The sequence below is a fragment of the Mastigoproctus giganteus genome, chromosome 14 (assembly GCF_048544385.1).
Source record: "Mastigoproctus giganteus isolate SK-2022 chromosome 14, ASM4854438v1, whole genome shotgun sequence".
In the NCBI taxonomy this organism is placed as follows: domain Eukaryota; kingdom Metazoa; phylum Arthropoda; class Arachnida; order Uropygi; family Thelyphonidae; genus Mastigoproctus; species Mastigoproctus giganteus.
In genome coordinates, this window is record NC_143588.1 from 48,248,051 (window position 1) to 48,267,253 (window position 19,203).

At 38.8% G+C, this 19,203-nt stretch overlaps 1 protein-coding gene across 1 annotated transcript in view; it reads right to left on the minus strand.

The window, feature by feature from the left end:
* Positions 1-7,588, minus strand: part of LOC150075122 (uncharacterized) — a 78,652-nt gene extending 71,064 nt beyond the window's left edge. Inside the window, exon 1 of the mRNA XM_090388972.1 lies at positions 7,316-7,588. Within this exon, the coding sequence (XP_090245098.1) occupies positions 7,316-7,539 (224 nt within the window). The 5' untranslated portion in view covers positions 7,540-7,588. The remainder of the gene's footprint in view (positions 1-7,315) is intronic.
* Positions 7,589-19,203: the final 11,615 nt, after the last annotated feature.

A 19,203-nucleotide genomic window follows, 5' to 3' on the forward strand; every position in this document is an offset into this window, starting at 1 on the left:
CAATGATTTGTAACAGCAATGTCGTTGTTGCTTAGTGTTTTAATATATTTCTTGAGAACACTACCAGATAGCGAGCGATACCCTAGTTTTCCTGACGTTCCTACTTCATAATTGTCTCCAGATCATTAATAAATTGGACATCCACACAGATAAGTTCTGTGAGGACAAGCTACAGAAAGGTCTTTTGTAGTTCGTAGTGACCCTGTCTACCTTTATCTTCTTGTTCGATGGGCTTAGTGTTACCTTAAAAACTCAGACCATGAGGCATCACTGTATCCTGTTCGTAAATTAGCTTCCATGGTCAGTTTGTTTGAAAGGAAAACCAATTATGGCGAAAATCTCTACAGCTTCATTCAATACATTGAGTCATCACCACTTCAAACCTCCTTCAGCGACAGCATTCGGGCCTAAGACTTTTACGAAGGGTGGCAACTGATTAATCCATCCAATCCCGGATGTCCTGACCAATACGATTAAATTCAAAATCACTAGAAGGCAGAATTAACCACGACGCTTCAGGAAATCCACGTATTCTAGCTTTCGCCATGTTTATTAGCACAGACCAAAAGGTACGCAGAAGTTCATTCAATTAGAATCGAGTCTATAATCCAGTCCAATAATCCTTAAAGAGGTGACTATGATCTTCATTGTTAGCTGAAAGTGTAATTCGACGAAAAATGGATTATTTCAAATCCAGTCTTCTGTTATTCTGCGAGATTTTGTGTCTCACCTATAAAGAAAAACGAACCTTGCCATCATTTTACCCAACCCCTTCTTGTGCTTTATACACCTCAATCAGAATTCCCCTTAGATGTTTGGTTGCCAAACTTTGCAGTTGCGCACCTTCTAAGCCGTTCTTCACATGCGCCATGGTAAATAGAATCACCGGGTTTGAATCCTGGCGATAACGGGAGGAATATTTATGGGTTTTATTCGCAATATGGCTGAGTTAATCGGTCTCAGGAGAGGGGTTGATGGTTTTTCGCACGGAAATCGACAATGACAGAATATACGCAGCTACAGACGCAATATGGGGCTTTATACACTTTCTTTGAAACGTGTCCAGAAGTTCAGTGTATTTTTTTATGTGCGGTTGTTGTAGGATTTTAGGCACATCAGTGACTCAGGCCATATTGCGTGTTCTCTGTGGTCGATTTGCTGTTTGCTAGACGAAAAACCCAATTTTTCTTGATGAAAAACCATGCTACCCTCGCCTAAAACCGACTAATTCAACTACGTTGTGGAAAAGACCCATAAAAATTCCTCGCGTCATTAACAGGATTCGAACTCAGGTCTTTTCCATCCGGTGTAGGGAATAAGGTGATTATACCCACGAGGGCTTAGATTCGGTCTCTAGAACTGAATACAGTATTCCAAATGTTGTCTAACCATCGCATTGTAAAGAGGGATAATGACGTCCTTCTCCCTACTACCAATGGCCCTATAAAATCAGAGATAGGACACCGTGTGCCTTCCTCGCCTCCTGATTACAATGCATAGAAATTGAATCATAACACCTGAGTCTTTTTCGTCTTGAACCATTTTAGTTAACATATATGCAACCAATCCAAATCTTTTTGAAGCAACATTGCCTGGTTTGAATCGTTGACCATCTTCAGATGATTAGAAAACTTTAACAGCTTCCTCGGAATGCAAAATTCAATATCATTTATGAAAATTAGAAATAGGAAGGGAGACCCAACCATGAGCCCTGAGGATCTTACCAGCAACTTCAACTTCTTCCAGTTTAATTAGTGGCTTTACACGATGGACGGAATCAAACGTTTTACTAACGTCTAGATATGATGTCACTTGTTCAATGACTATATCATAGTAATTTTTGTCAGGCATAACTTCCCCTTAACGAACCCATGCTGGGAGCTATCCAAGATCCCATTCTTGTGAGATGGCCCTGAATTGCATCCTTAACTACAGACTCCATCAGTTTCCATATCACAGAAGTCAAACTCAGTGGTCTATAGCTACCTATCTACCTACCTCCTCTTTGGCATCACGTTTGTGTACTGGGAAGAGATTAGAACTTCTCCAGTTCAAGGGAATCTTTCTAGAGTCCAGTGATGGTCTCAATTAACATTTGATACATTGAAATGCAGACTTCTTAATTACATCACTGCCTCTTTAAAAAAAATGCTTCTCTGAGATCTTCCACTGCATAGTAGCAAGGAACCTCCTGGGATTTACTTTTCACTTTCTCCTATTCACGTACAAGATGAACTTTTTATCCCCATTCTTAACTCTCTTTGCTAGTACTTTCTCATAATCAGCTTTCGCCCGTCTTACTCCATCAGTGGCTTTGTTACATATTCTCTTATAATGCTTACACAAATCGGAATCATGTGATTGTCCCATGCTTGTTTCTTTGGCTCAAACTCTTAACCTCATCCATCATCCATTTTGGCATCTTATGTTTATAGAATTTGACCGCTGGTATGAATACGTTATTCGCTTAGAAAATGAACCCCCTTGAACGCTTCCTGATCTTATTCCGACATCTACTGTAATCACTCCAGTTAATCGAGTCAAGAAATGTTTCGTTCCATTACAGTTCCGTGCCTCGAAATTGAAATCCCTCATCATTAACAACATACAGTAAGTTTCTTATATACAATCCATTTTACGGCTATGGCATTGTAGTCGCTGCTAGTGGTCCCCTCTCCCCAATGCGAAGTTTTTGATTGAGTTAGACTCCTTAGTGAGAACCAGATCTAGGATATCATAGATCCATGTACTCTCTCTGACATCCTGGAATAAGTAGCACTCATTGAACCTCAAAAACATGTTACCATATAGGTATTGCCGGTCCGCCCCTTCCAGTCTATAACAGATGGGTTGAAGTTGTAGATAATTAGATAGTAGTACTTGCTAGCCCATTCAGATTGCCTAAAGAGATCATGATAATCAGAGTCATTTGGCCCATGACGTAACTAAAATCTTCCCTTCACCGCAAGTCCCTTCGCACCATACTCACTGAACATCCACGTAGCCTTGGGTTGACGTGAAGACTCTTGTCACCTTCAGGCAGTTTTTGATCAGAAGCATTACTCCACCATGTTGTTGTTAAAGATTTTAGGCGCATCAATGACTTAGATCATATTGCGCCGTATATAATATATGTGCGTGAATTGCGTGTGTTCTCTGGTTGATGGACAAAATAAACCGAGTTTTCGGGAGAAAAAACCATGCAATCCTCGCTCGACTAACTCACCATGTTGTGAAAATACCCATAAAATTCCTCATGTCATTAACGGAATTCCAACCTGGGCCTTTTCCACCCGGTTTAGGGAGGATGGTGTTTATATGCACTGTGCTACCACGAGAGTATGGCACCATGTCTCACTAAGCTCAACTACATTAGCATCAGTTGATTTGATAAGAGGTTCAAATTCACTCATGTTTACAACAATCCTGGCATTACTCCATAAACAAATTAAAGTTTTGAAATTTATTGCTTTTAAAAGCCCTGATGCACCCCTTATAGTTAGTTAAATCTGTTTTGATTTAACTTATCCCACTTAATGCATCTTTAATGGCATCAGCAAAACCCTTGCGGCTCCTCTGTTTCGTTCAATGCAAATTCTGTTGCACCGAGAAACTAGAAATTCGTCCTCTCCCAAAGTATTAATGGGAAGAATCCATCGTCATGTTTCCCATGAGCAGATCTGCGCCTACAGACTTCGCGAGATATTTAAAACGAGCAACCACTTTATTAGGTACACATACCTAATAGCCATTAAGCACGCCTTTATTCCTCAGAACAGCTGGATTCATAGTAGCATGGACAAAGCGAGATGCCAAAAACGTACCACAAGAATGATGGTCGATCTTGAATCAACTGCGTCCCACATTTGTTAGGATTGGGTGACTGCGAATCTACTCCGATGAGCTCCTTCTACCTAGTCCCACAGTTGCTCAGATGGATTGAGATCTGGTGAGTGGGGAGACCACCGCAGTAAGCTGACTTCATTTTCATGTTCTTGGAACCAGTTCTCTATAATTGTGACTTGGCGCATAATCCTGTTGGAAGGACCCATTTGCAGATTGATACACACTGCAGCCACGTTGGGAAAAACTTCCAGTTGGCATCCAAATGTTGCTCTGCTCCACTTGTATCACGGGGCCCAACAGTGCAACACACCGCATCGTTGACACTGAAGACACAACAGTAAGACAGCCGAAAAAAGTTGGCTGGTGTGACACTGATGGAAGGACCAGAATATGGCGAAAACCGCACGAGCACATGAACCCCTCCCCCAAGTGTTCTGGAGCACACTGTAAAACTCATATTTCTTTGCGTAAAAACCGTGTAACACTCGCTCAAGGCTGACTAACTCAGCCATGGTGAAAAAAGCCATAAATTTACAAAAATAGTGTAACTCAAGCCTCATCAAACCACATTATCTTCTGCCGCTGTTCCACAGTCCAGTCTTGGACTGTGGAATAGTAGAAAGAGAGTAGAGGCAGGCGACTACCAAATCCCAGATTCTTCAACCCCCTCTACTAGTTCCTTGGAAATGGGCCTTTCTTTGCATTGAATTTTTTAGTCATTTGGTGCACGTTTCCTCCTGAACATTCTGATGAATTTATGTACAATCGCCGACCCGGTTTGGTTTAAATTTATGATAAAGAAGGTTAACCAGCAATTTCGTTTAAAAGGGTGGCGATTTTCCCTTGTAGCAGAACATTCCACTCCTTAGTGTTGTCCCACCATAACCGCAGTTGAAATTTCAGCCCCTACAACAACTTCTCCACAGCCCTGATCTTGCAATTTCTAATTTTATCGCATTCTGCTAACCAAAGGATGCAGAAATTCAAAATGTGGTTATAACTGCTTATAGTCTTTACCAAACTTAATGAAAAATGATGCATTCGAATGAATCTAGCAAGCCAGAATCCCTTGATAGTGAAGAATGGTTAAGATAGAAGAAAGATAATGGAAAAAAGGAAAATGCTTTTTACAATTTTTCTGCCTGCTTACTTTGGTAGAGTTGGAGAAAGATTTCTGTCGCTTTTGGATTCTTTTAGGTGAATTTGAAATAGGAAAAATCTCACTGAACATTGCCTATTGTTTTTTTTATATTAGAGCAAGGGACTCGGGCTCTTTATGAGCCCAATCTCTGGTCACGTAAATACATTTTACATCAATAAAACGAACTATAATAATACAAATAAATCCATCTAAATTAACAAAAACAGACTGGTAGTTGAGCGTAATTTTTTAGTTTAAAAATGTATTTTAATAATAAATTCATGATGGATTTAACGGGTAATAATACAACTACAACAGTCTTAAAAGGGTGAGATATAACATACCTGAATTGCTTCTTTTCTTCAAGCACAGAAAAATTGTATTTAAGAAGAATCAAAATCCAAAACTTAAACACACACATTACAGTATATTAAAATCAAAACTAAAAACTAATTAAACGCCTAAAATTACCGCGTCTGGATGATGGACTGACTTCGAATTCTAAACTTTAAGGCTTCTTACTTACAAAAATAATTTCTATGACAGAAACGGGGATTTCCCTCTTCATTTATCATCATCTCTGTGCTATTCGTCTACATTTTATATTATATTGTTTTCAAGATAACAAAATTAAACGTGCATTCCTTTCAACGTGTCAATATTAGGCAAATTCTCAACATCAGAGTTTTTCTTAAAGCTGGAAAATTGAACGATGCATTTGCGTGTATTTTGTCTCCACTACTTCTACTTGTGTGTACACACCTGAATGCCACATCCAAAGAGCTGTACCCGTGCGATTTTTTGTGTGAACAACTACACTGTTCCAAGAGGAATCAAGGTTGATTGAAAACTACTCAGTTGTCGAGGGTAAATGTCATGTCACTTGTAGGCTGCGTGAGTGTTTACAATGCACGCGCTGGTAAACCGCAAATGCGGCATTTCCGCATGATTTCTTGTTGGTTTCTTTAAAAATGTGGCAGCGCGCTTCTCCCCAACTACCTACAGGATAAACCAAACCACGAACCTAATGGTAACGCACGCACGCGCGCACAGGTTCGACAAGAGAGCAGCTGTAGCTTTTTTTTTTTATCCCTTCTCAGAATCGCAAATAAATATTCTCCTTAGCTACAGGGCCGTGCCCTAGGAATGTTACAGTGGATGGACTAGTTGAGTTGGGTTTATAAACTTTCTCTTTTCACAATAACGAAAGCCAGCACGGACCTCGTGAGATTAAAGGATTCAGGTCCCTGATTCGAACCCGCATTACACCAATAGCTGTGAGCGAGTTACCACCACTGATCAGCTACCACTTTCTGATGATTTCCAAGCAAGGTCTTTGGCAAATCTTTGAAACAAAAATGATTTCTAGAGATCAACCTCGTTTGGAAATGTTGCTTATCTCATAGTATTTTTCTTATCACAGCAATTTGTGGTATGTATCTCAATCGAGCGTTAAACACCCTCCTAGCTTATGGGTGTCCAGGGATGGATCGTATTTTAATAATAATAAAACAAAAGGATTATTACAGAAGTGTTTATACAAGTAGAGAGAGAGAGATGGGAAATTACACTTATCCTAATTCATGGGCATAAATTTTGATGCAAAAATATGTCTTCGTGGCCAAATGAAGTGGGAACATGAAAACTATTTCCTTATTCAAGTTACTTTATGAATTATTAAACACCTACACCTCAAGTAGTAAATCTGAAGCAGTGGCCATTTGAGGGCTTATAAATATTTCATTAAAATATAATCTACAGCAGAAGGGTCCCATCTAAAGAGAGTACAGCTTCATACGATTATCCGAAATTATTAATTATTGCAAATCGATGTAGCAAGCTGTAAGGTCACGTATATAACGCATCGCTAAACTTCGAAACAGCTTCAGTCGGTTTCCATCATCGATTAATCCATTGAAATTGAGCGGTTAAGAGAGAAAATTTTATTAATATTTTCAGATAATGGTGGCAAAAAGATCACTGCATCCACCCACGCGGGGAGCTTTACTAAAATAAATCGAATAAAATATCGAGAAACAAAAGTTCATTCCAGAGTGAATTTAAAATTCTTCAGAAAAGCATCCTGTAAAAGTGTTTTCCCTGCAACGCATAATGATGGTATATTAAAAATGCTCTTGTAGAAGAACTCCATTTGACATTAATACACCCTAATGGACATTTTCGCGTCTTGTTGTCCCACTAAAAGCTAGACACCCAATTTATAAGGGGGTTACGATGCGATAACACCTGAATGACAGAAGAAATAACCTAACAGGCCATAAGAGAAGCGAGAGATCAACAAGTTAAGCAATTAAATGGTGTTCCTACCTGTGAATGGCACACACTAAGGACAGACAATGGCCGGACTGATACACCATCCTCTTCGACAACGGAAGGAAGTCTGCGATGGCATAACCGCTATCGCCCTCGCTCTCCCCTCTCCCTCTCAAAGGTGACTTATCCGCCGTGGCTGAGCTACCGAAATTAAGACATCTTCGTACGCTGTCCTCGCTACCCTTCCTCACATTTCTAGACCAGCCGCGGAACTCCATTCACGAGGGCACGCGGGAGCCCATCGGTCCGTCCTTCCGTCAGCGTTTCTTCCTTTCCTTTAGCGGAACAGCCAGCGCGTGAGGTTGATAGGGATAATACGCGCGCGCGTGAGGGGAAGAGAGAGAGAGGCAGACAGACAGACAAACAGGAGCGGGGAGTTAGTGAGAGGGGGGAGAGCGACCTGCGCGAGCTGTAGGCCCAACTCCACACGTCATAGGTACAAGTCAATAACGGCGGCAGTTCGACTCTCGCACCTTGGGCAACTGACAGATGGCGTTCGTGTCGAAGTCACGTGGTCTAATTACAACGACATTGACATTTGTAACCGAAACACCTGATCCATCCCCGGGTTTTTGGGGACAAGCAAACCGACCAAACAGCACGCCGTGCGCACGCACACACACGAGTATAAAGTGGGGCACGCGCAGAAGCATCTCCCACCACCGAGTCAATCTGATGCTGCGATCTCAGATTTTAATCCTTTTCTCTTAAGCTGACGTTGGAGCGAGCGTAATAAGCCCTTTACCGCTCCTATTACTGGAATTATTATTTAAATCGGTTTAAAAGAAAAATATATTTTTTTTTTTTTTCGTTACTTTGTTATTCGTGTTGAAATTTAACTGGCAAGTCCTGGAAATTAAAATCAGGAAATGAAGGTTTGTCTCGAAGCTCCTGCTTTGGTTAACCAATAACAAGAAAAGCCTCTCCCAATAATGAAGATGTAAACCGCCAAAATTGTCAACTTGTTATCCTTTAACAAGCTATAAAAACAAGAAACAGATATTTGAAAATTCCAGAAAAATAAACAAACTCCATGGTATCATTTTAAATTCACGCGAACAACTGAAGAAGTCGCTGCATCTTGGGCCGTTTAAAAGATGCAATGACTTCTTAGGCCACACTCCACCCTGACCGAAAGTTTAATACCTCATCTCAAAAAATAGGCAAAAAAAAAAAACCACAAGATGGAAGCTCCCATTCATATTTCTAACACCGTAAATTTGATTTTAAAGAACCTTGAGATAAATTCATCTATATAAAATGCTTAACAAGAAATTCTCCTCCACATCCTTCTTGCAGATTTCCTTTTAAACTCAAGCGTGCCCTCTGAAATACTGGAAGGTCCAATTTCGCAGTTTGTTGGTATCGAGAAATTGAAACGGTGCATAGAAGAAAAATGATCCAATCTGTTCCAGTAACCATGGAGACGCCATTCCATCTAATTTTTATAGCGCTTGCAATAATTATTAGTCGACGATTAATGAGATACGGGAAGGCCCGAAACGCATACATAATTTTGCGGGAATGAAATATCAGCGCAATTACGGCTGGCACAGTTATTCGCTTTTGGTTTACATTAAACTGTCGCAGTAAGTCTTCGACGTAAAGCCGTTTTCAAATTATGAAGTAGAAGGACTAGTATTGCTGTAATAGACTATCAAGAACCTATATTCCTCTTGTATCTAGAAGTACGGTGGAATATTAGCCAAAACACAAATATTTGGTACAGTGAGATTCGCGGTAAATCAAAGAGAAATTTGTGTTGATTTTTATAACAATTCTGTTCATTATTTAGAAAAATTTTAACAGTAAAATTTCAGCTTACTTTCGCAACAATGAAATTGGTCGAGACAAAAAAATTGTATTAATTGTTTAGAAAATTTTTAAGAATGAAATTTCAGCTTCCTTTCGCAACAATTAATTGGTTGAGACAAAAAATCATTGTTGAGAAAAATTTTAACGAAATTGGTCGAGACAAAAAAAAATTTATTAATTGTTTAGAAAAATTTTAAGAATGAAATTTCAGCTTCCATTCGCAACAATTAATTGGTTGAGACAAAAAATCATTGTTGAGAAAAATTTTAACGAAATTGGTCGAGACAAAAAAAATTTATTAATTGTTTAGAAAAATTTTAAGAATGAAATTTCAGCTTCCATTCGCAACAATTGGTTGAGACAAAAAAATTGTATTAATTGTTTAGAAAATTTTTAAGAATGAAATTTCAGCTTCCTTGAGACAAAAAAATCATTGGAAAAATTTTAACAACGAAATAGTATCAATTTTTTAGAAAACTTTTAACAATGCAATTGGTTCAGAAAAATTATATTAATTGTTTAGGAATTTAACAAAAAAATTGTATTAATTGCATAAAAAAATTAACAAAATTGGCTGAGACAAAAAAAATGTATTAATTGTTGAGAATTTTTCGCAATGAAACTGGTGGAGGCAAAAAAATTATATTAGTTGTTTAGAAAATTGTTAACAATGAAATTGGTTGAGGAAAAAATGGTATTAATTGCAAATAAAAATTTTAACAATGAAATTGGTTGAAACAAAAATATTGTATTAATTGTTTTAGAAAATTTTTAAGAATGAAATTTCAGCTTCCTTTCGCAACAATTAAATTGGTTGAGGCAAAAAAATCAGTTTGGAAAAATTTTAACAACGAAATTGGTCGAGACAAAAAAAAAAATTGTATAAATTTTTTAGAAAACTTTTAACAATGAAATTGACTGAGAAAAAAATTATATTAATTGTTTAGGAATTTAACAATGAAATCGGTGGAGACAAAAATATTGTATTAATTTTATTTAGAATAATTTTAACAATGCATTGGTTGAGTTAAAAAAAATTGTATTAATTATTCATAATTTTAGGCGAAATAAACTGCTTTTTAATCGAATTGCAGTTAAATAACTATTTGCTCGTTATTATATTTATTATGCTTAATATGATATTAACTGGTACAATTAATAGAGCCATTACGACTGAATAAAATCTCTTTTTTGGAAAGTAAATGAATCTTTTGGTAAATACACGAAATTCATATAAACAGCGCGGTACATCTTAACCCATAATATCAAACTAAAAGCAGTTATGCTATGCAGAGAGACTTTCACCATTACTTTTATTGATGTTCCCCATTTTGTCACAACTGGATACGTGAGGCTAATCACACGGCCATGAAAGATGCTTTCTCGGCTTCTGCGCTACACTGAGAAGTTCAAAATTGGATCTCATACATAATAATGTGGATGGGATAAAAACATCATTCCGTTTTCGTTCTCTCTAACTCGCACACTCTTCGACGTCTTCTAATCTGCATAATAAACAGAAAATTCTCCCCTACACTATTAATCCTCTGGCGCTGCATATGCTTAAAGAAATACGTCACGGATATGCAAAAGTCTGAAGGAAGCCATGCTTACAAAAGATTATCTTAATATTTTACCTCGGATATAAAAGGTGTACTTTTACAGCCGCTATCTTTTGACTAATACTAGACCCAATACTTCAGGGCCCCTCTCTCAAAAACCCAGATATTTTCAGGTCGATTATTCGCTGTCTATATGCAGATTTGTGAAATACATAAAACATCTGGAAAAAGAAAGTATGAATTATGTTTTTAAAAATGGGTTTGGCACTGTTTCCTCCTAAGATAAATTGGCTTCTCAAGACGTCCCCCTTCCTTACAGCGGACGGTTTTAATTTTGCACAAAAGATATCTTCGTGACCTTGTATTTCTTTACCCGCAAGATTAATTCTTAAATAAAACAGACTCGACGTATCTTGAAGATGAAACGGATTCGGTTTTCTCTTTCGTGGTTTAAATATATTTTTAAGATGGCATCTCAAAGACATTTGCCATATCCACACGCTGGTCATTCGCTGCAATATAAAAGAGGGTTGCCAAAAAAAAGCATCACGCGATTGAAACATTAACAGCATAAGTTACGGTGTAACACAAAAGAGAAATGCATATTAATCTCTCGTTATATATGAACAATCCATATTTGTATACACTGTAATACCAAAAGTAACCGTACACCTATATGATTTTTATACGTCTTTCTGATACTTTTGAGAATATACTGTATATAGAGGATTATTTTCTTTTATTCCGCATACTATTTCTTTTCTTTACAGTTTCTGAAGCTTCAAAGTTTGGAGATTTGGTTGGAAACATTGGACACTCTCTGGAATTAAACTATTTAGCCTAGATTTGAAGTTATAGAAAAAGTTTATTTTTGATATGATTGCGCTCTTGGTTAAGATAAGACGGCGGTCAGGGTATGTCAGTAGCAGGTGAAGAGCTTCGTACTTCGAAGCGGGATAAAGTTAAAGTACAAAAAAAGTGGAGAGGTGTTCAGGAGTCCGTCACAAACTTCTCCTGCGATGTGAAAGTTTCATTTCTCGCCATTGATCCACATAAAATCTAAGCAGCCAGCTGCATCGGTCGGTCAAGTGCAGGTAGTGGCAGTCAGCTCTGCTGAACAGTGCCGGATGTGGTTTGTCAGGAGCCATTTCATTCGCGTCCTTGCGCGCGCGCGGGCGCGCTCCCTCTCTCTTTCTCTCTCAAACGCATGCACATAAAAACAGACAGAAAGATAGGACAGGAAACGGGCAGAGATATCAGAAGAATTACGAAGAGAGGGCGGATGGATTCCCAAAAATAAACTTAATGGTAGCGAGGCTGGGTGTGTGCAAAGAAAACACCGGCCCTTTAAGAACAAATGATGGCAGCGAGGAAAAGGCACAAGGAGAGGAATAAAAAGAAAGGCAAGTTCAATAAAATAAAGAGAAAGAAGCGTGAATATGGATATTAACGTAAATGGGTAGAGTTGTCTAGAATAGATGTGAGGTAGCTATGGCCACAAGGCATAAAACTTGAGTTTTGTTCCCTTGTTTTTTGAGCCCAGGAAACGATGCCATGAGGCGTCCCTGCATTGTGTGAACTTCGTTTATTCATGGTCGGTTTGCGGGATGAAAACCTTTTTATATATCAAATTTCATATTCTATGGTGGATTACGTATTTTTGGAGAAAATTCCTGACGACATTCATCTGAACCCAGTTGGCTTGGTTACTTGTGAATAGAAAACCATAGAATTTTTTTCCCTCATTAAGGGACTTGGAACCCAGGCCCTTTACTTATAGTTCTGAGGAGTAACGATCATACGTACTGTGCTAGTTGATCCGGAATATTTAAAGAGGAAACGGTCTTTGAGGGATTGGAACAAAGAGAATTTGAGCTTGAATTTGAGCAGACATGAGTGAGAGAAAATTTGTGTAGAGAGAGAGAGAGAGAGAGAGAGAGAGAAACAGGTTAAGGGAAGGAGAGAGAGAAAAGAGAGAAAAAAAATGGTGGAAAGGAGGGTGGAAATGGGAGAGAAAGCAGGGAAAGAGGATGGAAATGGGAGAGAAAGGAGGGAAAGAGGAATGAAAAGAGGATGAAAAATAGTTTAATAAAAGGAGAAAGGAAAAGAGAGAGAGAGAAAATGGAGAAAAAGAGGATGAAAATGAGTGAGAAAAGAGAAAAAAAATGGTGAAAAGAAGGATGGAAATGAGTAAGAAAATGGAGAAAAAGAGGGTGGGAATGGGAGAAAAAAGGGGAAAAGAGGATGGAAATGAATGAGAAAGAAAGAAAGAAACTAACATAATCAGCGAGAAAAATGAGGTCATCTTCAGAAATGCGAAGGAGGAAAGAAGAATAAGAGAAAGAAGGGAAACTGATAATGCAAAGAGAAAGAGGAGCAACTGAGGATGAGAGACGGGGAAAGGATAGGGAACAAAAAGCAAGGGAGAAAGAAAATGGCACGCAAGAGCAAACGGGCCGGAATTTTATATACGATTGTGTTTAACAGAGTAAATCACAGACATTGGCGCAGTTATGATAAGCTAGCGTGTGACAGGAAATTTACAATTTTCTGGCCCATCCATCCATCGTGGCCGTTTATCTGTCCAATCGCCTGTTTACTTGCGCTGCGGCCACAAGTAGGTAAATAAGAGGTTTTAGAGCTAGCGGAAGAAACTAGAAGCTTCAGACCGCTCGAGATCCTTCTCGGCTGTGCAGAAGTGCGCTGTCGGGCGGGAGAGACAGAACGCACCGTTGTTAGGGGGTAATCAATAGCAGCAGATAGTGTCTGGCCTCGTACCGACAACAGCTGATACACACCGGGAACATATCGCAACGGAAGCTGCTGCCTGAAACAGAGACAGATGATAATCGGGCCGTATGAGCCTCGTAGGCATTGCTGATCTCTTCCTAAATCACTTCCAGTTCGCAGATTATCTCAAACGGGTCGAGTCCAGCTTAAAGTTTTCATTAATTCCACGAGAAAATTAAGAGAAACGTACCGGCGCCCATTCTGCCTTCTACGTTCCTTAATTTCTGTTGCGATCTGTAGGTGGCGCTTCGGTGTATGAAACTGGAAAAAGCAGCGCAGGTTTTGTGCGTGTTTGAAATGTGTAAGATTGCTTCGGTGATACTGTCATGACTTAAATATGGCCTACATTACACAGTGGATGGATAGGAGCAAAATAAAGTCACATTTGCGTGTGTCCCCCGCGCTAATGTCAAAAAGAACGTGCGAAGACAAGGGGGGTGATGAATGCGATGTAAATTCAATGTTCTTCGGGCTGAACAAGGACTCTTTGCTATGATCCTGCCATAAAGAGAGAGATCAACGAATTTTTGAAGTACGCGAGCATTCAGAAGCGCCATCTATAACCTCTGTCAATCGATTGAAACATCGACTCCCTCAAAGGAGAAACAATATTCCATTAAATCGTACAGGGCTTCTAAATTTGCTCATAGACGTTTCACCTTTGTTGGAGCTCGTCAGAAGGCAGTACGTCTACCAGTTTTCACTTATTAAGTTATTGAAAACCAACGTTGTTCAAGTCCTATGCGAGTGTTCGGACATTGCTCTCTTAAAATCTACGCGATACTGAACCAAAAAGCAGTTCATACTAAGTTAAACACAATTACCTTTAATTTTTTATCGATTCCTGAAAAACTCCGTTTGGCAGCTCATGCGTAAATTACCCATTTATTACAACCACCCTAATTAAAAGACAGCTGTTGTTTTTCTATTGTATGCGGTTAATTTTGGTCATGGTGTCTAGCTTTTTTTTTTTTTTTTTTTTTTTTTTGTTCTCATCTATTTAGATTCCAGATTTGTCGATTCTGTTAAATGACAAACCAGACAAATGAGTAATCCCGTTGGAATGGACTCACTAGGACAAAAATAGGGAACTGTCTCTCCCCAGTGAGAAATGTTTGCTGCTAATCTGTTTTTTGTAATTAAAAAACGCAACAGAAATTTAAAAGAAAGTAGAGAAAGAACAAAAGTAAAACTAATGAACAAAAAAAAATTGAAATGAATTTGTGAGATTAGATTTCATAAAACGTACCAGTATACAGACATTGAAGAAATGCCTCAGGATACTTTCTAATCTAGAGGCTGAAAGAATGGATCCATTTTCTTCTTGTACATAGAATCAAAGAGGATTCCAGAAACAGCATGACTTCTGCAGCAGTGCATCCAACATTCTTTTCTCTGTTGCCCACAAGAAATTTATTGTTTTTCACAATAATCGTCAATGAACACAGAAAAGTTATCAACCAATCTCGGTATCAGCAGCAGTTTCATTAGAATATTTGGACTGCTTTAGCTTTATACCGAAGACAGTCCAAAAATGGGCCAGTCAATTAGTCCAGTAGCCAAAATTACAGGCATTTCTTGGAGGAGGTTCCATGGAAACACGCGTCAAATGTACTTCATGCATTATGGAGCTGCAGAATAGTTTAACTTCACCACTCGAGAATTTCTTAATAAGTATTTTGGCCATTGGATTGGCAGAAGTGAACCAACTGCATGCTCCTTCAATTTAAATTCCACTGAATCTTCTTATGGGAACATCAAGGCCCTTTTACACTACCTCGGTTGGAAATGCACAAGTTCCAAGAACCGATCATGAAAGTGCGCGCTTCCTTTAAAAATTACACGCAGTTTGAACCGAACTATACGTACATGCATAACCACATACAATTTAATTTAACGTAATAAAAAATGTGTAATTTTGCAAAGAGATAATGAATGCCAAAATAAAAGACGTACTCAAAGAAGCTCAAAAAGAATTTAAAAAGTTAAATTGAGGTAAATAAATAAACTACAGAAAAGGGAAGTGGGAGACAAATGGAGAATGTTAAAGCTTTGGAACTTGCTGCACGTTCCACTGAAATGCAATTAACCCGATAAAATTAGGCGTGGCTTTAATGCACATTTTATTACAATGCATCTCTCTTTAGCGTGCAGATGGAACTGTACTCTCCATTAATAGAGACCTTTTCAGCCAGGAGCGAAGGCCCTTTCTCACGTGTCCACTATATTATCTCTCGGTAATCCACCACCACGACTGTTCCGATACTCCGAAGGCAGAACCGTATTAGCTTCTCAACGCCATTATGTCCGGGTCACCAGATCTTAATTTGTTGAACTTTAGCGTCCCCAAGCGATCTTCGAACCAAAATTAGAAGTGACAGATTCTCTCCCTCTCTCTCTCTCCTCACAGCATACGTGTCTGGTTGGTGTGGAAACTGGCCTTCCTCCATTTACGTAGTCTATTTGCGACGTACATTTCCTGATAAGCAGACTCCCTCAGTGAGTATAATTAAAAAGGACACGATTGGCTGGGGCGAATGCGGGCATTGAGGGTTAACCTTCCTTCCCATTCCGTCTCCATGGTAACGCTTTTAAAGAGAACATTATTTTTGGGATAACTGTACTCAAATAATACGCCCACTCCCTGTTTTACGCTAAGTTGTTTTTCTAGTCAAGCCCCGGGGCCCACTTAAACTCCATTAAGAAGACTCCATTTTGGACGCGCAAGTGAAGAAAGAAGTTGTTGTCGAGAGTATGACTTATTAGATTTAATTGAAGAGAATGCCTAACTAACCCTGGCATATGCGAGTCTCACCTAAATGTTCCCAGGTGGTTCGCAGCTTTTCCTGGCTTTTCGCACGTGCTCATAATTCACCCGTTTAACCAAGAGCCGTGGAAACTTTTGCTCGCTACAGAAATGAGTGATGGATTTATTATTCGTTTCTGCATCGTAATTTCACCGTTAATTACTGACAGTTTCGCAAAGCATAAACATAATCTCCTTTATCTCGCTGGATAGACATTTAAAAAACCTCTCTGCGCATTTTAATAAAAATATTTGGTTGCATTTTTAGTGTTCAACTCCTGGGAAATTTGTGTCATTCTATTACCATCACATAAGAGATGTACACTTAAAAGGAAATGCGGATGATTGTTATAACACAGGAACCAATAGCCATTCTAAAAGAAGCCAATCAACAATGCTTACAAAAGTTACAAAAAGTGTTGGAATCGGTATACACAATGTCAAGAAGACCACTTCGAAGAAGATCCATCCCAATAGCCAGTAAGCTTCATCATTTCCCAAATATAAATTCAACAAAATCTTAGATAATTCAACATACGCTTAGTCATCGTTCCTGGAACAATGAAGACCATGCGGTACTTTGAGTCCACTGAGTAAATCCATCGCGAAACAGACGTTTTGTGGTAGATTTGCTGTAAAACTAACCAAAGAAAAATATTATATAATTAAAAAACGCGTATTGTACCTCGTTGACCATGAAATATAATGGGCAAAGTTGGTCACATGTTAAACAGTTAAGGAAATAGACTGAGTTTTGCTCTTTCCATGGTATATCGCGAACTAAGAAGCTACGGAAATGATTCTTATTTTGGCTTATCTCTCAAGACTATAACACTAAAAATAAAGAGCATTTTCTGTCCGAATCTATCAGCTGCTATACATTCTCCACCAGAAACTCTCAATGCAGTTACATCGTCATATTCTGAATTCTTGAGAGATTTAATTCTAAAACCTTTTTGCAGCGATCCTGGGGTCATGGCTCAAAGCTGAAATCTATTCTCCCTCCAGGAACATTTTTCTTAATACACATGATGCGAGATGTAGTTTATTCCACATTCTTCAAGAAGATTCAATTTTCAGTTGCAGAAGTATTTCCGGATTAGTGACTAATAAAGTTTAATACGCAATCTATTACTTGGTGGATTCTTCGTGCGTTGTTTGATTAGCAATGAGGTTTCATATATGAATGGGCTGAGCCCGAAATTTGAAGAAGATAAATATGTTTTCCTTTTTCTCAGTTGGAGGCAAATCCTTTCATGATACAAAAGAATGGATAACGCTTTGAAATAAAAAGGTAACTAACGCTACAATATCTACACAGAAATCAAAGATGTTTATTTCTGCACTCCACAATCACTAAATGCCAGAAGAAACCTTTCCGCAGGTGGTTCTGTTTTTCTGACCTCATTAGGGGATCGGGAAACGTAAGCTATCAATGCAGTGGATATCCGAACGCAAGAAAGCTATACTCCCGAAAGAAATGGACTTCTTCGCTCTACGGTAGCCAGCCTCTGACTGTCCAAGCATTCATTAGGAGCACCTGGACTCATCAGATCACATCTCCTTTGACGGTATTGGAAAAATAAAACACCAACCTCTGACACCGTCACACTCGTAAATAACGCTAATAGGACTGATCGCAGAGTGCGTTACTCCGGCCCTTCGCAACAAAAGTGGGCTGTCGACGTGTCAGCCGAAGTGACAATAAAATGTCCAGGTGAAGCAGAGCTTTGTAGTCATCCCCAAAGGGATGTGGGCATAAAGAAAAAACCTGCAGACCAAAGGCTGGTCGTACATACCCATGACAGTTTGCTATGGCTGTGTTTGTTATTAGAAAACAATTGGCTGCAAGCGAGGACTTAATTTGACTGACAAACTTTTTGCCATCGAATTAAGTCTGCCTAAACAAGAAGGGATTTACTTGTCTGGCAAGATTTTGACGTTTATGTCATCATAGATGGGAAAAGAAAGAAAATTGTCCCTTGATCGTTGTTGAAAAGGTAAAGTAGCGAAAGAATTGAAGAAATATTTGTGTAACGCCGATGCTTGTATGTCAGAGAAGGTCATTTTACGTGCGAACAACTCCCGTTATTGCAATCACTTTTTTTCTTTTGCCACAGACTTCATTTTACTCGCTTGTATATCGACACATTTGGGGCTACTGTGTAATTATCATGTAATGACTTTTGGAGAAAAGGTTCGTATTCTTCAAATGAATTAAAACTAATAAGTTTACTTTCTTAATTTTAAAAAGCTACTAAATGTATTTGGACTCCTGTGCGTTTGCTTTGGAAAAAAATTAACACTCACTGGCCAAAAATTTAGAAACCATTGTTCAATATTTAGCAGGATCACCTTTTTGACCGAATTGCGGCCTATTCACGTCGTATCATGGAATCCAGTAGCTGTCTAAGAATCTACCTCCAGATTTGACCAATTTGCCATCTGGATATTCGTTACCTACTGAATTATGGCTGGTAGAGAACCGCGAAGCTGAACTGAACTTTCCAATATATCATAAACGTTCTTAATTGGATTCAGATCTGGAGAATTAGGCGGCCAGGACAGGATGTTGGAAATTTCTTCGAATCATTCAGAATCTTTTGAATACCCAGTATGAGCAGAAGACCTAGTCCATACCAACAGAAATGATCGCATACCATAACGCCACCTCCAGCCGATTGAGTGGAGGACAGTCTAGATATATGGCAAAAAAAATTGAGAATCCGAGCCTCTTCAGACCACATGATCTTTTCCAATGTTCCATCGTTCAATCTTGGAGTTAGTGGAACCCACCAAAGTCGAATCTTAAGTTTTTTAGAGAAAAAAAAGTGACTTTTATAGGCGCACGACTACGAAATCCAAGGTTCTTCAACTCCAGCCGCATAGTTCGGTTGGAAAAGGGTCCT